This window comes from Ranitomeya imitator, chromosome 4 (genome assembly GCF_032444005.1).
Source record: "Ranitomeya imitator isolate aRanImi1 chromosome 4, aRanImi1.pri, whole genome shotgun sequence".
NCBI lineage: Eukaryota > Metazoa > Chordata > Amphibia > Anura > Dendrobatidae > Ranitomeya > Ranitomeya imitator.
Window position 1 is genome coordinate 626831245 of NC_091285.1, and position 25410 is coordinate 626856654.

Genomic DNA, 25410 nt, shown 5'->3' on the forward strand with positions numbered 1-25410 from the left:
GCTAGTTCACATGAACATCTTCTCACTCGGACAAATAAAAAATGAAACCTGTGCTAGTCTTTTCGAAACGAGACTCACCTATACATTCCAATGGTGCGCAAAAAAAAAGGATGGAATATGGACACCATCCATTTCAAACTGATCCATTGCAGTTATTAATGTATCCGGCCTTGTGTAATTTTGCTGTATAAATACAGATACCATATGTCAAAAACGGACATAAGGATGTCGCGCAAGTGACGATACGGGTGACAAATCATCCACCTTTTGTGGATGAAAAGTGGGAGATTTCTCAACTTAGCCTGATCCATAGATATGATCGTGCTACATTTATATTAAAATCAGACTTCTCCATTTTTTAAGGGTGTCCACAAACATGTCGACAGCCCCATAGATTATGATGGGTTTGTTTTCGACTCATGATCAACAAATACAGTGCATAAAACATGGGTGTCTAAATAAGGACTTACTGGAAGGCAAGGTCTAGGAAATAACATGGGCATCACCAGAAAAATTTGGCTTTAGTTAGAATGAAGAAAAGCTTATGGTCGGAGAAATACCAAAGAGTAAGGATATTTCTGACATTCCAGCGCCTTACTGGCAATAACTCTTGTCTCCTTATCAGCTGACTGTCATTTTAGATTGTCAGACATTTCTCCTTCAAGTCTACATCAAAAGATCCTAGAAAGTGGTGTCGGGACCAAAACCTTGATGTAGTAGTCTGCTGTACAGAAGAGACTTTATTCATCCTCCTCACATCTGAAGATCTCTTCCACTGGAGACCACCCAACTAACCGTCCACTGTCCCCGTCTGATCTCCCCATGTACGATGATTGCTGGATCTTACCAAGGCATTGTGGTCTAGAAAAACAGTGATGTCAGTCTTTCCATGGATAGTGGTGCAACAGGGAGAGTAGAGAACAAACATGTATCTTACCAAAGAAATCATCCTAGAACTAATGAGAATACCATACACATCCACGTACAATAGGCTTCACTCATGTAATAAAGACATTTCCAGAGGAAGTGATCTATAGTTTTAGGCTAAGCCTCGCTTAGAAGGTCAGGGGTGTCTTCTAAAAGCTGAGCTCCAGTTACATACAAGTATGTAGCACATTTGTCATGTAACAGACCTGACATTGTCAAACAACTACAAAGATGAATAGAGAAAAACATTACAAATCGTGTGGGGTGTGAGGTTCAACAGTGTCTTGTGAATACGGATTGTAATGTTGGGAGGTATCGTGTTCTGGTGGACACCACATGGCCTTCATCATGTGGTTATGCATTATTTCCATTGGTCCTCCTTGTTATACTGTTATATTGCCAGAGTTCTAGCCATACGTCCTCTTACCTAGATCAAAGGTTTATTTGATGCCATAGCCAAGTATTTTAGTGCCTGGTTCCGGATAGTTTTACAGTTACGACATTTATGGTGCATGTCTGTAATACGATGTCTGGACTGGCCATGGGTCTCCTGACCCAAGCACAACAGCCTCGGCCCAAGAATGATGGATGTGTGAAACCAGTCTAAGACAAAGTGACTTGTTGGCACCGTTCATCCCCAAGGGTATTACCCTTCTCGTGGCGCCACCCTTGCCATGAGTTCCAGGACCCTGACCTTTAATAACCGGCTGGTCACAAGGGCATTTTGTTTTTATTTTAAAGGGGATTTGTCAATAGGATCTACATTCCCAAGCCGTCAATATGGGCATGGGCATAGAAAGATGAATCAAATGATACCTTGATATCTGTGATCCCATAAATGGTTCCTGAGTAATCCACATTTTTCTTATATGCAAAAGAGCTGAAAAGATCTCCATGCCAGATTAATGTAAGTAAATAATTGATTTCTTGGGAACCATTCATCTGATCGCTAATATCAAGGTATCATTTGATTCCGCTTTCTATGACCTTCATGTCCATATAGATGGATGCTCTTGCCTTCAAGAAGTAAACCCATAAACGACACTACTAATGATGGGCAACCAACACTTTGGGATCTGCAATCATATTGGTTGTCATCCAGTTGTAGTCCATCAGTGGTGACCGGTTTCCAAGGAATGAAACCCAGCGCTTACAGGCTCTTTGCCAGATCTTTGGATCCCATCAGCTTTAGTTCTTCCTCTTATGCCACCACATGGGAGAGCACCAGTAGCCCAAGGTTGCTGCTTGTCTGAACTGTCAATCAATCAATCAGGACCCCCGCTGCTCTACAACACCTAGGAAGTGGGGAGGCTAGGAAGCTGTGCGCTCCTGAAGATTGATGATGAGAATAACCCTTTAATAGAAATTCTAGGTTGACCAAAGGACTGTTTATTGTTAATTGTGGGCTCCAATTACCATTCACTGGGTATGAATGACAGTCTTTCTGAGAAGGTGACTGCTCATATGTCTGGGGTCTCAGCAATGTTTGTTTTTCTGTCTACATTTAGATCTTATATATGTGAATGACATTCACAGACACAACGTAAGCAGCCGCAGATGGTTGCATAGCCTCTCTTATTTGTATATGGTCAGGATAAGATTTCCGTGTATCACTAGATCTCCAGTTTTTTTAGACGTTTCCTTTTTACGTGACGACAAATTACATGGCAGTGTGGTTTTACAGCGAGCGTGTGGGGGTGCTGCAAGGTGCTCCGTAAATATTTCCAAATGACAATAAAATCTAAGTACAGTATGTGCATAGTCAGTGCACGTCTCACAAGGCATGGAAAATAATGTGTAACATCCCGGCCCGAGTCCCCTTGTAAGAACGCCTTACTGTATGTGCAAGATACATAACTGGTGATGTGGAGGACGAGCACCGGCTGTGGATGTACGATCAGGATGGGTATAATGGGCAATTGCCCAAATAACACCCCCGTAATCCTTATATTCTGATGACTCAGTGGTTAGTACTGTTACCTCACAGATATTCCAGGTACGCATCCAGCTCCACGGAACCATCTGTATGGACTTTGTATGGGTTTACGTGAGTTTTCTCGGCGTACTGTAGTTTCACCAAAAATTTAGATCGTGAGCCCCAATGTGGGTGTTGATATTCACTGTGCAGCGCCCTGGAATATGTTGGAGCAATAAATAAAATACATGATTGAAGAAACTTCCTAAACAAGGGGTCAGCTAATAGTAAACTGTAGGGCTGCATAGAATTTCATTGTGGGGTCCAACCTTGGATTCAGTTTATATGGAATGTAAGAAAAATCCATTTCTATGAAATCTGAGGTATTTGAAGGCACAGTAGGGCCCTTCTTCTGAGCAGAAGCTACCCACTGTCTTATCAGAAGATATAGTAAAGAGCCTCCACCAGTGGAGCCACAGAGAAGAAAATGGCAAAGCCGCTTCAGGAAAAAGTTGCCAGTGAAAATTCCAATGGAGAAAACCTTGTCTGGGCGCTCTTGTAGGCCATTTTCCCACGTGCGGAAATGCTGGGTTTTTTTTTCTGCCTACTTCTTACAGGTGCTTGCACCATAACATACAATACTGTTTATTACATTGTTTGTTTTGTTGTTGATGTGGAGAAAAACGCAGATAAATGCCAGAAAAATTCTGCATTAAAATGTTTGTTTCTGATGTGTTTTCTGTCTATTTTTCATACTTTCAAACACTGCTCAGCTGCTTCAAGAATTCATATACTATCTTTTTAAAAAAGTTCAGAAAAGCAAAAAAAAATAGCATTTGCCATCGAAAAAAATGCTACGTGTGAACAAGTTCTAGTACAGTTCTGTATTTTAATGCAATGAGCTCCTCACAAAGGATTTAGGGTAATAGTATGTGCACACATTGCATTTTTGTTGCTTTTTTTCTGCATAATTTTGTCACAAAACCTTGTACCAGCAAAATCTCATGCCCACGTGGCTGCAGATTTGGGCCACGTGCACACATTGCGGAAAGTGGTGCAGATTTTTCCGGACTGATTTTGGTAAATCCGCAGGTAAACCGCACTGCGCATTACCTGCGGAATTACTTCGGATTTACCGAGATTTTTTGGCGGCTTTTGTGTAGATTCCTATTATGGAACAGGTGTAAAACGCTGCAGAATCCGCACAAAGAATGAACATGCTGCGGAATAAACAACGCTACGTTTGCGCGCAGTTTTTTCCTCAGCATGTGCACTGCGGATTTTGTTTTCCATAGGTTTATATGGTACTGTAAACTCAGGGAAAACTGCTGCGAATCCACAGCGGCCAATCCGCTGCGGATCCGCAGCAAAATCCGCAACGTGTGCACATACCTTTACAGCATGTCATTTTTTTTCAGTGTTTTTACAGCATTTTTTCACCATAGAAAACAATGAGGAAGTGCAAATATGCAGCAAAAAAAATCAGCAAACCCTGATTTTTGTAAGCAGCTTTTTTATAGCCAAGAGAGCAGGTTTTGCCTGCAAAATTAAAGCTGCAAAAATGCAACGTGTGAACATAGTCTAAAAGTGATTTGAAAAAAAATATAGAGAAATAATTGAATTTTAAAATTTGAATTCACTTTTATTATTTATATTATTATTATTATTTTTTTTTTTATTTACTGGAATATTATAGGCCTTGTGAGTGGCAGCCAGCTATAGCATTACATAGTATAACAAGAAGTCTTATTGTTCTGCAGTAGAGGAAGTCAGAGGTGCGGAACAAGTGCCGTCCTGTCCCCCTCACCCATAAAACTTCAGCTGTCTGACATTTTACTTCTGACAAGGTGTGGAAAAAGTTACTTTATGCAATAAGGATTCCTGCAGGAATCTGAGCTCAGGATTTATGTGTGGAGCAATGTTCCTGTAGTGATGGGCCTTGTGATGGCTGCTGGCTCTACCAGCTCAGCAAGTATCATGCACATCAGGGGTATCCCCCTGTTCCTACTTCCAGTGATGTCATTTTCGGCATGACTTCATTATGGAAAAATTCAGACTCAGGAACCCCCCCTCCTACTCAGAGTAGTCTAGGAGAGTCAGACAGGGAGGGGGCAGCTTCTGTAAGGCTGCAGGGGGAAGGGGTACAGGAAGACTTTGTTTTCCAAGGGGATATGAACTTCCACCTACTCATAATAATCATGCTATCGAGGACATTCTGTACATTACCACGCTCATAGCACAGGGCCAGTCCCCATAGACGCCAGATGAAATTCAATGTTTCCTATGAAGCCAGATCACACTGGTCTTCTTTACACAACTCCTTTTATATTCTCTATATTCAGGTTTTTGGTGTCAGTCAAATGGGTCATAGTTCAGCTTTTTTTCTCCAAGTCAATATACCTTCATCCTGTATTTATTATATCCCGGGTAAGGAAAAGTGGCCTGTTGCTTATCTTGAACCCCAACCCCTCGGCTACACCCTTCCTCCCTTCCTTTAATGCCTCTGTATATATAGTAGTCGGCTACTTTTTCCTTTAGGTTGTGGAGAAACTAGAAACGTCACCAGTAGTGATGAGCGAGTATACTCGTTGCTCAGGTTTTCCCGAGCACGCTCGGGTGGTCTCCGAGTATTTGTAACTGTTCGGAGATTTCGTTTTCATCGCCTCAGCAGCATGATTTGCAGCTACTAGACAGCTTGAACACGTGGGGATTACCTAGCAACCAGGCAACCCCCACATGTACTCAGGCTGGGTAGTAGCTGTAAATCATTCAGCTGCGCGATGAAAACGAAATCTCCGAAACTAACAAATAATCGGAGACCACCCGAGCGTGCTCGGGAAAACCCGAGCAACGAGTACACTCGCTCATCACTAATCAACAGCTCTAAATTCTAAAAGAAAAATGGTTCTGGTGTCAGTAACAACCAACAGCTCTTATTGTTTTTTTTTCACAATGGTGAGTATACTGTGGTTGCTATGGGCAACTAGGCCACGTTTCCTCTGAGACAGGTTTGAGGCCTAGTGTCTGACTGTCATATAGACCTGGAGTCTCTCATCATACTCAGCATTTTTCTATCAGTTTCAACTTGCAAATATTAGAACAATCTAAGCATATTTCACATTTACAGATGGGTGAACATTCCAACGGAATATTACAGATAACACCACCCTGTTCATATACTCACCTCATACATCGCAAATGTAAAGGACAGGAAAGAGGGCCACTTAGCAGCACATTTTCAACACCCTTACCCCTGCTCAGTCCCTTTTGTGCTGCCATGGTAGTGCAGTGCCCCTATTGAAGTTTCTTATTGTTCCCACAGAGTTTGATACCCCTTTTATGATCTTCGTGCAGTATGACACTCACACACTGCTCCTTAACACTTTATGGTACCCAAACATGCCTCCAACACACATTGATGCTCCCTAATTGTCTCAAGGAGCACAGTATGATGCCCCGCATACACAGAATGATGACTCCCAAAGTCTTCTCTCCAACACAATGATGCTCCCACACACAATATGATGCCTCCTTCCCTACTAGTATGGAAACCCTCTAGTCCAACAGCAATTTTCCTCATTCCCACTATGAGCAGTGTGCTTTGGGTGCTATCTATGTCCTAGCGTAGGAAGCCCAATGTAGTGACGTCTTGTATGGAGCTGCACAGCCTCCATATGCTGTCACACAGGCTCTGTAATTTATTGTATGTACAGAGATAGTTCCGTATGATGACATAACCCCTGGCATGCTGCCGCGTGAAATTGTAGGCACATGGAGGTACAGTAATGCCTCATGCACCTCTTTGGCAGCCTTGTTATGGCTAAACAAAATAGAGATTTAACACAGCCGTTTACATGAGACCTTTCTAATGTCATAGTGACAGCCATCTACTCAGGAAACCCAGAGTGGAAAGCTGCTCATGGAATACCGTACTTCTCTGCCTCTGGCATACTCAGCTAGGCCATATATTAAATAATAATAATAATCTTTATTTTTATATAGCGCTAACATATTCCGCAGCGCTTTACAATTTTGAACACATTATCATCACTGTCCCCGATGGGGCTCACAATCTAGAATCCCTATCAGTATGTCTTTAGATGGTTGGCCTTCCTTTTAATTGGCAAGTTGTAAGTAAAACCTTAACGACCTGTGCAGTCCAAATCACTTGTGGGGCGTATAGATCAGGCTTAGGAGCTGAGCCCCCTCGATACCTGGCAGACGTTGGATGTGTCATCCGTCAGTAATAGCAACTGGAGTTACCTAAGCTCTTATATGTGTGAAATAACAAACCAAGCAGATACTCGCCTTCCTGGGATCCATCACTGGATCCCTTCCGCTGCTCGGGTCTCTGCCTTTTAGCTTCAGTCATAACGTCACATTGCCATCTTGCATCACCTCTTCAGCAAATCACTGAAATCAGTGAAACGATCTGCTTGGATTTCGGTGTTTTGCGAACTGTCGATGTGGCATCACCGCTTCAGCCGAAACACCGAGATCCAAGCAGCTGCAGATAGTTGGTGCTGCAGCCGGAAGATGATGACTACCTGCTCTGTTTGTAATTTTAGGTATTTTAAGAGTGTTTGGGGTGCACTTTCTTTAAAGTGGGAAATCTCGTAAACCATTTAAAGCTGTGATCAATCACTGACTGCAGCACTGAAATGGCTTGTAGTTTGACGCAGGAGCTGGGACCCAGCTGTCAGACACAGCCAGACTTCCCAGAGAGAAGGCAGAGAAGGTTTATTACCACCTCTGCCTTCCCAATCTGTGTATACACAATGTTGAATGAGCACTGTGTATATAGTATAGGAAGCGCTAACAATTAGTGATGAGCGAATATACTCGTTACTCGAGATTTCCCGAGCACGCTCGGGTGTCCTGAGTATTTTTTAGTGCTCAGAGATTTAGTTTTCCTCACCTCAGCTGTATGATTTACCTCTGTTAGCCAGCATAAGTACATGTGGGGATTCCCTAGCAACCAGGCAACCCCCACATGCACTTATGCTGGCTAACAGATGTAAATCATTCAGCTGCCGCGATAAAAACTAAATCTCCGAGCACTAAAAAAATACTTGGAGGACACCCGCGAGTGCTCGGGAAATCTCGAGTAACGAGTATATTCGCTCATCACTACTAACAATGCTTCCTTCTTTGGACTCAGTAATTATGTCACTGTTATTGTTAATTGCTATTACTCTCCCCTGTAAAATAAATGGGATCCTGTTTATAAAAGTATATTTTATGGAGAGGGGAACGAAATTTAAAATGCATTTTAGTAGTCCTTTGTAGTCATAAAAATAAATGTAAAAAAATGTGGGAAACAGATATATATTTCTTTTTTTCCCCCTGATATAGCCCACTATTGGCAGCTTGTACTGAGCAGTGTGAGACCTCATCAGCAGGAGGAAGGCGGGATACTGAGGCGCTGTTAATCAGGGTAAGTGGGTGAAGATTGAATTATAACTTTCAAAATAGATTGTACAGCTATTAGGTCATGGACTATGCAAGTAAGTACATCAGCCTCATCAGGTATAAGACACAAAATGAGAATGCTTGGTCTGGGGGAAAATGTGTGTAAATGGGTTAGTAACTGGCTTAGTGATAGAAAGCAGAGGGTGGTTATAAATGGTATAGTCTCTAACTGGGTCGCTGTGACCAGTGGGGTACCGCAGGGGTCAGTATTGGGACCTGTTCTCTTCAACATATTCATTAATGATCTGGTAGAAGGTTTACACAGTAAAATATCGATATTTGCAGATGATACAAAACTATGTAAAGCAGTTAATACAAGAGAAAATAGTATTCTGCTACAGATGGATCTGGATAAGTTGGAAACTTGGGCTGAAAGGTGGCAGATGAGGTTTAACAATGATAAATGTAAGGTTATACACATGGGAAGAAGGAATCAATATCACCATTACACACTGAATGGGAAACCACTGGGTAAATCTGACAGGGAGAAGGACTTGGGGATCCTAGTTAATGATAAACTTACCTGGAGCAGCCAGTGCCAGGCAGCAGCTGCCAAGGCAAACAGGATCATGGGGTGCATTAAAAGAGGTCTGGATACACATGATGAGAGCATTATACTGCCTCTGTACAAATCCCTAGTTAGACCGCACATGGAGTACTGTGTCCAGTTTTGGGCACCGGTGCTCATGAAGGATATAATGGAACTAGAGAGAGTACAAAGGAGGGCAACAAAATTAATAAAGGGGATGGGAGAACTACAATACCCAGATAGATTAGCGAAATTAGGATTATTTAGTCTAGAAAAAAGACGACTGAGGGGCGATCTAATAACCATGTATAAGTATATAAGGGGACAATACAAATATCTCGCTGAGGATCTGTTTATACCAAGGAAGGTGACGGGCACAAGGGGGCATTCTTTGCGTCTGGAGGAGAGAAGGTTTTTCCACCAACATAGAAGAGGATTCTTTACTGTTAGGGCAGTGAGAATCTGGAATTGCTTGCCTGAGGAGGTGGTGATGGCGAACTCAGTCGAGGGGTTCAAGAGAGGCCTGGATGTCTTCCTGGAGCAGAGCAATATTGTATCATACAATTATTAGGTTCTGTAGAAGGACGTAGATCTGGGGATTTATTATGATGGAATATAGGCTGAACTGGATGGACAAATGTCTTTTTTCGGCCTTACTAACTATGTTACTATGTTACTATGTATGTTAGATCATTTTATGCCTCTTTGTATTGTAAAATCTGCTGACAAGTTAACTTTTATAGCATGTTGATCACAAAGGCAAGCACTTGAAAGGAAACTCTTCTATTAATAATTTTTCCACTTTTTCTACTGTACCACGGTAAAAAGTACCTTTGTAGTCGCCAATGAGCTGGAATCTCACAGCTTCATGCCAAGGGATAACAGAAGCCAAATTCTCTTAGTTAAAGATGTGCGTTGTTCGACACTTAACCAATCAGCTCAGAAAAGGTTGATACAACGAAGTTTCTGAAAAGCCCCTATATCCTGGGAATTTAGGAAATTATCTTTTTACTCATCACAAGAATGTGCACCAGGATGCCTTAAAGTGAAATTGCCCTTTAAAGGTAGACAAAAATGTTGGGTCTTTTTAATAAACTACCGCCATCTAGGACAAACCTATAATAAGATATAGCACCATGATGTGAATATCTATAGAATAACTAACAATTGCATCTTTTACATAGAGGAGCTCTACATATACTGTATAATTTGACTATAATAATATATTTCTCTACTTGTGTAATATATTTTCAAGCCCCTAAGTGCTGATATCAGGGGGTAGCTACATAGAGATGTTTGTGTGCACTTCATGGGTCTCATCTATGCTCTATATATAGATGTCTTTCCTTTCATTACAGGTTTGGTGTCAATACCGCCACTTTTCCTATAAACCATGTTGGTGGCTCCCGTATTCCTATTCTTCCTTGCTCTTACTGTACCCACATTGGGGCAGTATGAACACTGGCAGTACTATCCTGAATATTACCAACAACAAGCGCCTGAGCCACAACCCACCAAGCCACCTAAGGAACCCCCAAAAATCCACGTGCGGCTGGCAGGAGAGAAACGCAAGCACAACGAGGGGAGAGTGGAAGTATTTTATAATGGAGAGTGGGGCACTGTCTGCGATGACGATTTCTCTTTGTACGCCGCTCACATAGTCTGTCGAGACCTGGGCTACATGGAGGCCGTTTCATGGGCGCCAAGCTCCAAGTATGGCAAAGGAGAAGGTAAGCACATTGTAGGAATTTTCCATTATACCTTTTAGAAATATTTCTTCATCTGCCAATCTGGCCCAGCGTGGGTAGTATGCTCTCATATAAGTATGATAAGTCCTGTAACTAAATTATTACTGGCCAGTATTGATAAGAAACAACCACTTGGCAAATAATTGGAAATATGCGCTGTGTCTAAAATGTTACTTGAGACGTAACTTAAAGATCCCTGGCGCCAGCATGCAAAGTGCGTATCTTCCAACTGTCCTGGATCCAGAGAGACAGTCCCAAATTTGGGGATCTGTCCCACGAGGTCGAGGGTATGGCCTGACTTCAAATATATCAGTTGAACACAGTGGTGCAACAGGGGCCATCAGATCCCTACTGCATTGTTTGGTCTTGGTAGACTGAAGGACCTTTAAGTCACTGGATATTGTCAGGACATAAGAGTGGCAGCCGAGACCAGAGAAGCATGGAAGCAGGACATACAGGAAAGTGGAATACTTGTGTGGGGGGCATCATACTGTGTGGTGTAAACACGGGGGCAGCATCAAAATTTCTATGTGGGCACATATAAAGTTTTAGGCAACACTGGGGTATTGATTTAAAAATTGCTGCATCACACTATATGTCCCTCTTTCTTATATTTCAAAATTAGAAGGTATTAATGTGCCATTTTAGTACAAGCATTCATTATGGTGTTTGGCCCCCTCAGACAGTGAGGGCTGGGTGCGATTTGTTCCTCTCTAAGGAGATGGACATATTGCCCGCATTTCCCCCTTGAAGAACAAGTATGTTATTGTAATGTGTAATGTGAATTGTGCTATATGTTAATGTCGTTAATGATGTGTGTTTTTCGACAGTAGGGAAAGTGAGAGTTAATGGTTGGGACTAGCCCAGAGTGTGAGGGACCGAGATGAAGGGATAGAGATAGTTTCCTGTCAGAACGTCAGTAAGGGCCTAATGAGAGTAGAAAGCAGACATAAGGTCTAATGTGAGGAGTGCCTCATGACGTGGGTGTCCCTAATGTGAGAGGAGACCGATCTAAAAGATAGTGAGATCCTAGCAGAAAGTAAAAGAGAAGTTTCTGAAGGAACAGACTGATCGACTGAAAATGGATTCTGGGTCAGGACGCCTAGCAGTACAGCCCAGAGTTTATAACTCATAAAGGTAATGGGCCTAGGCGGGACAGAGTACGTAAGATGAAGAAAGTGCCCTGTCCAGAGCGTCGAGGACAGAGAAGTTAAGTACCGGCCATATTGGCAATATAGTTCCCTAGAGGGGAAAGAAGACATTGAACTGCGGGTAGAGAACTGGACTATAGTACTGAGCTGGGCTGGGGTGAAGTAGAAAGGAACGTTGAAGATATAGGACAAGTGAGTAAAGAGGAAGGGATTGAAACTGTGTGTGGAAATATGCTCCGTATTTTTAAGGAAACATTTATCAAGTTATGTATCCGCTATCTACTGCATATAATACCCCCCCAGTTATCACTGAGTAAAAAGTTTCATATGAGTGGTGGTCTCACTCACTGAACTGTCAAACATCTGGACCTGGCCAACCAAAGTCATCGGAAACATGTGGACTGCAAGGGGCGTAGCGCCTGCATAGCACAAGTCCACACACCCAGCCAGGATGCCCACCTTCATGTAACGTGCCAGGGCATAAGAGATGAGTACCTCACAAATGGCTACCTCCCCGCGCCACGTTACAACCCTACACCCCATACATCTACATGCCTGACTCTGGTACTGCAAAAAAGGACTAAACACTGGATCACCCATTGATCTATGGTTGGTCATCATCATTTCTAATAATTTCAACCGTCCTATCAGGGCTACATATTCTATGCAGTGCATGATAAATGTGGTACTAGGATATGTCCATAGAAGTCAGTGGAAATGATATGTGATTATTGAAATGCTAGACCATGATGTGATGTGACCACGCTTACTGTCTCCACAGGACATATCTGGATGGACAACGTGCACTGCAGAGGGAGGGAGAGAAGCATTGCTGAGTGCAGCCACAATGGCTGGGGAGTGACGGACTGTAAGCACAGCGAGGACGTGGGAGTACAATGCAGCGACCGTAGGATTCCTGGATTCAAATATGACAATGCTTTGGTGGAGAGACTGGAGGTGAGGGATCAATTACAATTTTTAACAATGGGAGTTAGAATCTTCACATCATCCTTATTATTCGGCCTTATTCATATGTCACTGATTTTATTTCCTGCTCTCCAAAAACAGGCCAGTTTTCATCAGTGCCTCTGATCCATCTTACACCCATTTCTTTATCAGTGTGTCCATTTTTACCACATGTGGCTTTTTTCTGCATGTCCAAAAATAAAACCGATGGAGGTTTCCCAAACGTTTCCTAGCAACTTGTCAGTGAAAAAAACATTTTGGCGGAACCATTCTTTTGAGTTTGGTCCACAAGTGGGAACTGACATGTATGGGAAATCAATCACTGACAAAGAACAGTATACAAATGATGAAGAAGACCCGACAGTGGAGACGGCGGCCCAACATAGAGGCTTCTCTGCCTTCTCTACATTGGTCTTGTTACCTTGCATTGGACTTCCTGCTCTATAGCTATCAAAAGATAAAGAACAAGGAAAGTTGGCCTAATGCCGCCCATTCGCAATAGACAGATCTGCCATTTGAGCGATCGTTTAACGGACAGCCGTCTCCCCCGTACAGATGTCCACTCGACAGGTCAGCTAATCTCCTCACCGAACAAAAGGAAAGGATCATGTGATTGTATTCCAATGACCAGTCCTCTGACATAGTCTATCGGGGGACAATCAGTAGGTCCCCATCAACATTAAATGCTTATCTGATTCCGTCCGATCCAATGTTTTTTGGGGCCTCCTCTCGAAGAATGGTTGCAAAACAGGGTGTTAAGAGTCCTCAAGTGCGCGATGGTAGCATGAGAACCATCAGCAGATGCACGCCCTCTCCTCTATGCATACTCTTGATTTAGGCTGGTGTCCTTGGAGGACTTGTTGGACTCAAGGGACTGGTCGCTCTGATGAGAAGACCCATGCGGACAGACATGACTGTGACATTAATCACATACTCATGTAATATTTTTCATTAATCACCATCATGGTGTCCATCACACACACAGTGTGTATCTCATACATTCCTTGGAAAATAATGCACATCGTTATTATACCTCCTTCCTATAAAAGGCAGCCCTACTATACATTATATTAACTCCTCATATACCAGGCCTGGCCGTCGCTGGGTATCCTGGTTCAGCTACGGCCTACAGAGTGGGAGCGGACCCCCGCTGCATTGCGTGGGCTAGCGTACAGTACACAGCTCCTAGCTCACTGTATGCACAGCACTGTACTGTGCTGCATACACGTCCTGCTGAGACTGTCTCACGCTCGGCCATTGTGATCCAGAAAGTATTCGAAAATTGCTTATTTATCAATTTACCAATATAATGGGGTGAAGAAAATGCTCACTGTAAGATCTGTCTGTATCCATTGACCCTACAGAGACATGAACGAGATCTAAAGGAAAAATGTTACTTAGAAAATTGCTATTCTTGCCATAAAGGAGCTCCGGGGTGATTCTTCAGCTTCACTCATGGGCGGCTGACATTGCCCAATTTATGTCCCCAATCAGTTTTGGCATGATATGAGGGATTTGCTTTAGGTGCGCCCCTGCCAATGTCCCCTGGGCGCTGCTTACTCTCTGCTCAGGCTGAGCTGCCGCCTGTCTGGACCCGGTATTGCTGCCCACAGTGTTTGGTCTGGGTGTCGTGTGAAGCGTCTGGGTCACAAGTTCAGTTTCTCTTCTGCATGAAGAAGCTGTGTTTGCGGAGAGTGTGGTCATAGCTCAGCGAGGGTATATATAGCAGGCAATCTGCACACTGTGTGTACACAGCTCAACACTGGAGGAGTGTGCGGCGGTAGGTTTAGGCTCAGTTTTTCTACAAATCTCCAGTCATTTTTCCATCAGACATGGTGTCAGAGCAGATAAGTCCTGTTTGCCCGACTCTGGGTTGCTTTCCGTGTGAACCCATCTGTTGATGTTTCTGTGCATTTCTGCAGAAAGTTCATCTTGTCTCCTTAGGACAGGTTCAGTGTTATGTCTCACCTGGTCAGGTGGATTCTCGAAAGGCTTCGGTTTCGGATGAGATGTTGAGCAGCACAGACAGATGACATTGGTGCTGTGGGATGGACAGGCTGGATCAATGGAGGCAGTAATGGCTGGCTGGCAACTGGAGGAGTTAAGTAGTAGTCCACAGGGTAGCTGCAAATTCATTGAAGGGAGACTGATGAAGCAGAGTCACAATAACTATACAGCTGTGAAGTCTTGTACATATAGCAGAGCCAAGAAAAGAAGCAGAGCTGGTTAAAACTACTGAAGTAGCAGAGCCCAGCAGCATAGCAGAGTTAAAGGGGTTGTCTACTTTCCAACAGTGTACTAAGTAGTGGCGAGAAAGCTAACTACCTGAATACTCAGGCAGTGTGTTGCTGCCTGAGCCAGTCTATAAAGCCTGTGAAATGGGATGTAAGAGAGTCATTCTAGGTTATCATGGTATCTCAACAAACTCAGGAAAAGAGAAGGGCGGCCAATGAGGAAAGAAGATGGAGGGTCCGCCGCTGGAACCAGTGATATTTAGACATTTAGACAGTTGTTGTAAAACTCTGGTCAATCATGTCTGTAGATTGCAGAAGGGTACAGGAGTTGCCCGGTATTGCATGTATTACCCTGCTTAGTAAAACAGACCAGGCTCCTGCATGCAGTGGAATTGGAGACATATATTTTAGAGGTGTAGGATGAAACTCATAGACCCCAGCATGGGTATCTGTATCATCAAGACAGCAAAGATAGCAGTTATCGGGCCCTGGCAAATAATCTTTACTGACCACATTACCTTTGCCAGGCTTTATTTGCCTACACATGGCTATCACTAATACATACAGTATATATACAGTGGGTACGGAAAGTATTCCGTATCACATGGTCATAAGTATTCAGACCCTTTGCTTAGACACTCATATTTTAGTCACATGCTGTCCATTTCCTTGTGATCTTCCTTGAGATGGTTCTACTCCTTCATTGGAGTCCAGCTGTGTTTAATTAAACTGATAGGACTTGATATGGAAAGGCACACACCTGTCTATATAAGACCTCACAGCTCACAGTGCATGTCAGACCAAATGAGAATCATGAGGTCAAAGGAACTAGCCAAGGAGCTCAGAGACAGAATTGTGGCACGGCACAGATCTGGCCAAGGTTACAACAGAATTTCTGCAGTACTCAGGAGCACAGTGGCCTCTATAATCCTTAAATAGAAGAAGTTTGGGACCACCAAAAGTCTTCCTAGACCTGGCCGTCCAGCCAAACTGAGAAATCGTGGGAGAAGAGCCTTGGTGAGAGAGGTAAAGAAGAACCTCAAGATCACTGTGGCTGAGCTCCAGAGATGCAGTAGGGAGATGGAAGAAAGTTCCACAAACTCAACTATCACTGCAGCCCTCCACCAGTCGGGCCTTTATGGCAGAGTGGCCTCTCCTCAGTACAAGACATATGAAAGAAAATTAGATTATGTGGTCTTATGACACGAAAATAGACCTTTTTGGTGATAATTCTAAGCGGTATGTGTGGAGAAAAGCAGAAACTGCTCATCACCTGCCCAATACAATCCCAACAGTGAAACATGGTGGTGGCAGCTTCATGCTATGGGGGTATTTTTCAGCTGCAGGGACAGGACGACTGGTTGCCATTGAAGGAAACATGAATGCGGCCAAGTACAGAGATATCCTGAATGAAAGCCTCTTCCAGAGTGCTCTGGACCTCAAACTTGGCCGAAGGTTCACCTTCCAACAAGGCAATTACCCTAAGCACACAGCTAAAATAACAAAGGAGTGGCTTCAGAACAACTCTGTGACCATTCTTGACTGACCCAGCTAGAACGCTGACCTAAACCCAATTGAGCATCTCTGGAGATTCCTGAAAATGGCTGTCCACCAACGTTCACCATCCAGCCTGACTGAACTGGAGACGATCTGCAAGGAAGAATGGCAGAGGATCCCCAAATCCAGGTGTGGAAAAACTTGTTGCATCATTCCCAAGAAGACTCATGGCTGTACTAGCTCAAAAGGTGCTTCTACTCAATACTGAGCAAAGGGGCTGAATACTTATGACCATGCAATATTTTAGTTTTTCTTTTTTAATAAATTTGCAAAAATTTCTACATTTCTGTTTTATTTTAGTCAAGATGGGGTGCAGAGTGTACATTAATGAGAAAAAAATGAACTTTTTTGACTTTACCAAATGGCTGCAATGAAACAAAGAGGGAAAAATTTTAAGGGGTCTGAATACTTTCCGTACCCACTGTATATAGGCATTTAGATATTTCTTGATTTATGTCCAGTTATAAATAGTTCTTTTCATAATGGAAAGAGACGTCTATAAAATACAATATGTGTGTGTCTAAACGGGCCCTGTGGGGTTAAAACTACATCTGGCAGACACCCCCTATAGGACCGGGCCTCCCCCTTCATTCTGCTGTGGTCACGTAGAGCGGAGCGCTGACTGTGACTCACTCTGGGGGTGTAGATGGCTATAACAGAGCGCTGTTATCCCGGACCCTTGGCTAGACTGCTGAGCTAACACTCCTTACAATGGCAATCCCAAAGTGGTTCATCTCATATTTATCTTACTATTGGTGAATACTAATTGAAATAACTCATAAACCTAGAAATACATTTACGAAAGACTACACCGTACAGGCCACATTCAGTACCCCATCATACAGAATACTCTATCTAATGATCCCAGACTCAGGGGTATGTTATATATCTGCTCAGTTTACTGTGGGGACCTCCTATCTCTGGAGGATCGGGCATCTGTATCTTGCACAGACACCCTATTGATTATGGTATGATGCTTAAAGGGTTATTCCCCGCTTCATAATTGGGTATATTGTTAGATAGTGCTTGCGAATACAAGCAATTTTGTAATTTACTGCTTATTAAAATTTTCATCCGTGGTTGAGCTATTTACAGTTTTATTTGGTTTACAGCTTATTGCCTTGGAAACCGACCACTGCTGCTAGACAATAGAACATGCATAGTGCTTACAAGATCTCCTACAGTGAGCTTATAAGCACTTCTTTGAAGCTTGCCAGGATTCCTGAAGCGACCTGTTATCTCCCAATCATCATCGTGCTTACAATCTAGACAGCAGTGGTGGTCGGTCTCTTAGGCAACGAGCTGTTAATAAAAGTGGTAACATCTGAAGAACGACTGCAAAATTTTAATAAGCAGTAAATTGCAAATTTTTTTTTTTTTTACAAGCATTACCTGACAATATGCATCTATGAAGATGGGGATAAACCTTTCACTAACCCTGTGGAGAATATGATCACTTGCTGCCAGGTTTCCCCCACATTACAGGTGATTGCTGGGATTACACAGTGACGGGTGTAACGGGGTCTACCAAGCTGGGGTACCTCTTTCAGTACCACCCCGTGTTTCAGGAGATCCAATCTGCTTTTCCTAGATTCTGAATGAAGGATGCTGGCAGGAATTTCTTGATTACATGAGAGCATACAAAAGCTGACTGCTTCTCTACGTATTTCCAGTCTAAGAACAACCTTTATTTACAGCACACAGAATATAAAACACAGATACACAGGGCAGGCCAATAGGAAAACAGCTGGCCAGACATACATTACAATAGCCGCAGGGGGCCGGAGCCTTCTGGTATTTACTGTGGGAATTACAAAGGTGGGGGGAGGTCAGAAAGAGAATATCTTGTCCAGGGGTGCAGCCTGTGGACTGATGCATTTCACATGGAAACTATTATACATACATACTGCATAACATTCTTGGTGCTGGGGGGTTCTGTAACAACGGGGTCATCTTATTTTGACAGAACCATTCCGAAAACAAAAAAAATAATTTTGTTGGGAAAATTGTGGAATTACTAAAAATGCATTTTTTATATTCTGGTTGAGTTCCAGATCATGTGGAGAAATGTCACTTTATTTGAAGCGTTTTGTGCATCATATTTTCTTAGTAATTTCTCACTAATTAGTATTTTTCTGGTGTAAGGTGAGTCATTTATAAGCCCCAAGTAGGGGCCTAATGAACCAAATGTTATATAGTGATTTTCTATGTTATGTGCCTTCGATATCTGAAAACTTCTGAAATTTTTGATGCGACTGTTACAGTTTTGGAGTGTCCATGCAGTTACATTGATACTCCCCCAATACACGTACTGCCTAGTTTGCATAAGGCTAATGAGAATCTAATTCCCAGGCCAGTTTCTTATTACGGATTTCTTTCACACTAGGAGCTACATATCCAGGTTGAAGATGTGCGTATCCGCGCAATCCTTGGCACATATCGAAAACGTATCCCTGTGACAGAGGGCTATGTAGAAGTCAAGGTAGATGGCACCTGGAAGCAGGTGTGTGATACCATGTGGACCCAGAAGAACAGCAGAGTGATATGTGGCATGTTCGGTTTCCCCGGAGAGAGAAAGTACAACCAGAAGGTGTACAAGTAAGTGGGCTATCCTCACAAAAATGTAAATGTGAGGACGATTCTAGTCTACATGGGACGGGAAAACTGCAGAACTCTGCAGGGGGTTAGAGTAACTGAATGAGATTTCCATACGGAAATTGACCTTCTGATTCTCAAAGGCGAACTTTCTCCTTCCATTGTTGGGGAGTTCAATCCACATTGAATCATGCCCCAAATACGCATGCCATTTTTGTTGTATTTCCCAGCGGATTTGCCTTATGTTCCTCATGGATAAACCCTTGGGTGTAACATATCCTGATCACTGGAGGACACAGACAGAAGAGGCCCCTGTGCAAAAACAATATATGGGCCCTTTACAGTCCATTAGTTTACCATAATGCATAATTCCAACTGCTTTGGAGCTGGATGTTGCCCCCTTAATAGAAATGAGCGAACCCGAACTGTTAAGTTCGGGGATCACACTGGACACCTTGTGTCCAGTGCTGAACTCTGAACATGGACTTCTCCCAGGAGTCCATTTTAGTGTTTGGAGTTCCAGGAGAGCAGAGCGAGAGAGAGATCTCTATCCGCTACTACAATCATTTTACAGCACCAAAGTTTGGGTCCCCATTGACTTCTATGAGGTCCAGGTTCAAGTTCAGGTAGAGCTCTAGTACCTGAACCGAACTTTGGACAAAGTTCGGTCTAATCTGATGAACCTGAAGATCCACAGGTCCGGCCATCCCTACCCCTTACCTCCTGTGTCCCTGTTCGGTAGCTCTGGTTAGACCAATGATATGTCCGTCTTGATACTGACTAAGAAAAGCCTACAAACACCCATTAGAAGGTAATAGATCTTCTTAACGCCATCTGTTGTTCTCAACTGGATCTGCAGCATCCATCTCTGAAAACATGGTCGAGATTAGTGGTGTTCTGCCTCCTGTTTATTCTGAGCCTAATGTATTGGTTGTCCTTTCACTAACTAAACTACATCTTTCTCCAGAATGTTTGCGACTCGTAAGAAGCACAATTATTGGCAGTTCTCAGCTAACTGCACCGGAAATGAGGCGCACATCTCCACCTGCAGTGTGGGGGGATTCCTGACCGCTGATACCACCTCTAACCAGACGTGCTTGAATGGCGCTCCTGCTGTCGTTAGCTGTACCCCTGGAAGAGCCTTCGCCCCGAGTCCAATCAACGGCTTCCGCAAAGCATTTCGTCAAGAGGTACAACTGGGATATGTCACTAATGAATGAAATAGATTGTGTCCATGGTTTATAACCAAAACCTAAAAATGTTGTTATCTGTCCTGAAACTCTTAGTCTAGCTTCCTACCGAGTATTTGGTGACTTTTAGATGTTACAGATTTTCTGACACATTTCTGCACCTTTTGGCTAAATTTGATTACTTGTTTTTTTTAGTTGCGTTCTTAATTCCTTTTTTTATGTGTGTTTTTATCACGTTTTTGACACTACTTTTTTTTTTTTTTGTCTCTTTTTGGTGTGTCATGCTTTAAATAAAGCTGCTCTGTGTGTGACACTTCCTGGTATTTGGCTTTGACAAAACTTTATTTACACATTGCATAGACCAGTGATGGCGAACCTTTTAGCGACCGAGTGCCCAAACTGCAATCAAAAACCCACTTATTTATTGCAAAGTGCCAACACGGCAATTGAACCCGACTACGGAGGTTTTAGTTTAGAAAAACAAGTCCTACAATAGCGCGCTATACAGTCTATAGCAAAGAGCTTGTAAGCGCTGCACTTTAAGCCTAGGATACTAGCCACCGATTGCAGTGGAGGTCTGTTCTTGAGAATGAAGGGGATTTTTATTCAAAAGTAAAATTGCCAAGTTGTTTTGTTTTTTACAACCTCTTTGCAATTGTAACCCTTTATCGTGATGAGAATAACCCTTTAAGAATGGGATGTCAAAATAAATACACAGAGGGCCAAAATTAAAAGCTTTGACAAAGTCACGGGCCAACCTTGATATTTGTTAAAAAAAGGTCTACTATTGAGGAAGTTTTTCCCTATAAATAAAACGATTAACTTTTAGAATTATAGTGGAATAACAGAATATGTTATGTAACAGCAGTAAAAAGCATATGGCCCAATGGCCTAATTTAGATATGTGATAACACAGGATAACAAAACTTGAATAAAACAGATAATAAAGCAGGATGCAAACAAAAGTGCTCCCAAACACAGTATGATACCCCCGCAGTGAATTCCTCCACGCACAGTAGGATGACCCTACTGAACCCCCTCTTCCATCAATTCCCCCAACAAAGAAAGGTGGCCCCATCACAGTATGATTCTCCAACTATACTCCCTACATAACCCTCCATGTAGTATAAGGGGCACAAAAAGCCCTTCATACAGTATAATAGCTCCACATAGTCCTTCATACAGTGCACTGGGCCCCACATACAGTGGGGAAAACAAGTACTTAGTCAGCCACCAATTGTGCAAGTTCTCCCACTTAAAAAGATGAGAGAGGTCTTCAATCGACACTATAGGTAGACCACAACTATGAGAGTCAAAATGAGAAACTAAATCCAGAAAATCACCTTGTCTGATTTGGCAAGATTTCTTTTGCAAATTATGGTGGAAAATAAGTATTTGGTCATTATCAAAAGTTCATGTCAATATTTTGTTATATATCTTTTGTTGGCAATGACACATCAAACGTTTTCTGTAAGTCTTCACAAGGTTGGCACACACTGTTGGTGGTATGTTGGCCCATTTCTCCATGCAGATCTCCTCTAGAACAGTGATGTTTTGGGCCTGTCGCTGGGTAACAGACTTTCAACTCCCTCCAAAGGTTTTCTATGGGGTTGAGATCTGGAGACTGGCTATGCCACTCCAGGACCTTCATGTGCTTCTTATGAAGCCACTCCTTCGTTGCCCTGGCGGTGTGCTTGGGGTCATTATCATGCTGAAAGACCCATCCACATTTCATCTTCAATACCCTTGCTGATGGAAGGAGGTTTGCACTCAAAATTTCACGATACATGGCCCCATTCATTCTTTCATGTACACGGATAAGTCGTCCTGGTCCCTTTGCAGAGAAACAGCCCCAAAGCATGATGTTACCATCCCCATGCTTCACAGTAGGTATGGTGTTCTTTGGATGCAACTCAGCATTCTGTCTCCTCCAAACACGATGAGTTTTGTTTCTACCAAACAGGTCTACTATGGTTTCATCAGACCATATGACATTCTCTCAATAATCTTCTGGATAATCCAAATGCTCTCTAGCAAACTTCAGACGGGCCCGGACATGTACTGGCTTAAGCATGGGGACACGCATGGCACTGCAGGATCTGAGTCCCTTGCTGCATAGTGTGTTACTGATGGTAGTCTTTGTTATGGTGGTCCCAGCTGTATGCAGGTCATTCACTAGGTCCACCTGTGTAGTTCTGGGATTTTTGATCATTGTTTTTGTGATCATTTTGACCCCACGGGGTGAGATCTTGCGTGGAGCCCCAGATCGAGGGAGATTATCAGTGGTCTTGTATGTCTTCCATTTTCTTATTATTGCTCCCAAAGTTGATTTCATCACACAAAGCAGCTTGCCTATTGCAGATTCAGTCTTCCCAGCCTGGTGCAGGGCTACAGTTTTGTTTCTGGTGTCCTTCGACAGCTCTTTGGTCTTCACCTGTTGTGAATTCTGTTGTCGGGCTCCCTCCTGTGGTCATGAATGGTACTTCGGCTGGTTCTATCCATGGAATTCCTCTGATGGCTGTGGGTGTTTCTGAGTTTCCTTCCACAGGTGACGAGGTTAATTCGTTAGCTGGCTGCTCTATTTAACTCCACTTAGATATTTGCTCCATGCCACCTGTCAATGTTCCAGTATTGGTCTTGTTCACTCCTGGATCGTTCTTGTGACCTGTCTTCCCAGCAGAAGCTAAGTGCCTGTTTGTTTTTCTCTGGTTTGCTATTTTTCTGTCCAGCTTGCTATTTTGTTTGTTGTCTTGCTTGCTGGAAGCTCTGGGACGCAGAAGGAGCGCCTCCGCACCGTGAGTCGGTGCGGAGGGTCTTTTTGCGCCCTCTGTGTGGTCTTTTTGTAGGTTTTTGTGCTGACCGCAAAGCTACCTTTCCTATCCTCGGTCTGTTCAGTAAGTCGGGCCTCACTTTGCTAAATCTATTTCATCTCTGTGTTTGTATTTTCATCTTTACTCACAGTCATTATATGTGGGGGGGCTGCCTTTTCCTTTGGGGAATTTCTCTGAGGCAAGGTAGGCTTTATTTTTCTATCTTCAGGGCTAGCTAGTTCCTTAGGCTGTGCCGAGTTGCATAGGGAGCGTTAGGAGCAATCCACGGCTATTTCTAGTGTGTGTGATAGGATTAGGGATTGCGGTCAGCAGAGTTCCCACGTCCCAGAGCTCGTCCTATATTATCAGTAACTATCAGGTCATTCCGTGTGCTCTTAGCCACCAGGTCCATTATTGTCCTGACCAACAGGTCATAACATTCACCATAGTGAAGTTTGGAGTGTGACTGTTGGAGATTGTGGACAGGTGTCTTTTATACTGATAACAAGTTCAAACAGGTGCCATTACTACAGGTAACGAGGGGAGGACAGAGGAGCCTCTTAAAGAAGAAGTTACAGGTCTGTGAGAGCCAGAAATCTTGCATGTTTTTAGGTGACCAAATACTTATTTTCCAACATGATATGCAAAATAAATCTTTCAAAATCAGACAAGGTCATTTTCTGGATTTGTTTTCTCAATTTTGACTCTCTTAGTTGTGGTCTACCTATGATGTCAGTTACAGGCCTCTCATCTTTTTAAGTGGGAGAACTTGCACAATTGGTGGCTGACTAAATACTTTTTTCCCCACTGTAGTCCTCTATACAGTATAATGGCCCCACATAGTGCTCCAAACAGTGCAAGGGGCCCCACATAGTGCTCCATACAGTATAATGCGTCCCACATAGTCCTCCATACAGTATAATTGCCCCCACATAGTGCTCCATACAGTACAATGGGCCCCACATAGTGCTCCATACTGTATAATGGCCCCACATAGTGCTCCATACTGTATAATAGCCTCACATAGTGCTCCATACTGTATAATGGCCCCAGATAGTGCTCCATACTGTATAATGACCCCACATAGTGCTCCATACAGTATAATGACCCCACACTGTACAGTGGCCCCACATAGTGCCCCCATATAGTGCTCCATACTGTATAACGACACCACATAATGCTCCATACAGTATAATGGCCCCATATAGAGCTCAATACCGTATAATGGTCCACATAGTGTTTCTTACAGTATAAAGGCCCCACATAGTGCTCCATACTGTATAATAGCCTCACATAGTGCACCATACTGTATAATGGCCCCACATAGTGCTCCATACAGTATAATGACTTCACATAGTGCTCCATGCTGTATAATGACCCCATATAGTGTTCCATGCTGTATAATGACCCCACATAGTGCTCCATATAGCTCCATACAGTATAATAGCCTCAAATAGTGCGCCACACTGTATAATAGCCTCACATAGTGCGACATACTGTATATGGCCCCACATAGTGCTCCACACTGTACAATGGCCCCATATAGTTCTTCATACAGTATAATGACTCCACATAGTGCTCCATACTGTATAATGGCACCACACAGTGTTCCATACTGTATAATGACCCCACATTGTGCTCCATAGAGTATAATGGCACCACATAATTCTCCATACAGTATAATGGCCCCATATAGAGCTCAATACTATATAATGGCCTACATAGTGTTCCTTACAGTGTAATGGCCCCACATAGTGTTCCATGTTGTGTAAAGTGAACAGTGATATGCATTAATGATGTTGGTATTGTGTGCTGCCCAACAGTACTGAAAGATAAAGTTTGAGGCTAGCCCAGAGTGGGAGGGGGGAGTGAAGGGATAGAGACAGTTTATTGTCAGGATGTCGGATAGGGCCCAAAGTGCGTGAAAAGCAGTCCTAAGATCTGGTCAGTCAGCAGAGCCATGTGATTTGGGTGTCCCTAACGTGAGAGGAGAGTGTGACAGAGAATAGCAAGATCTTAGTGGAGAAAAGTGCCTGGAAGGCAGAATAAACGGCTGGAGACAGGTGCTGGGAAAGGACGCCTAGCAGTATGGACAAGAGTTTATAACTCATAAAGGTACCGGGCCAAACAGAACTGAGAAGATGAAGAGAGTGACCCGGGCGGGAGTTCCAAGGCATCATTAGTAGAGAAGCTAAGTACTGGCCATATTGGCAACCTCGTTCCCTTGAAGGGAAAGAAGATGCAGAACCATGCGTTGAGAATAGGACTCTTGCTTACTGGACTGTAGTACTGAACTGGGTTGGGGTGAAGTAAAGT

The 25410-nt window shown here is 43.2% G+C and overlaps 1 protein-coding gene across 1 annotated transcript in view; it reads left to right on the plus strand.

Moving 5' to 3' along the window:
- Positions 1-25410, plus strand: part of LOXL2 (lysyl oxidase like 2) — an 80808-nt gene that overhangs the window by 33920 nt on the left and 21478 nt on the right. Inside the window, exons 2-6 of the mRNA XM_069766668.1 lie at positions 8198-8279; positions 10202-10573; positions 12524-12699; positions 18886-19097; positions 20062-20284. Of these exons, the coding sequence (XP_069622769.1) occupies positions 10237-10573; positions 12524-12699; positions 18886-19097; positions 20062-20284 (948 nt within the window). The 5' untranslated portion in view covers positions 8198-8279; positions 10202-10236. The remainder of the gene's footprint in view (positions 1-8197; positions 8280-10201; positions 10574-12523; positions 12700-18885; positions 19098-20061; positions 20285-25410) is intronic.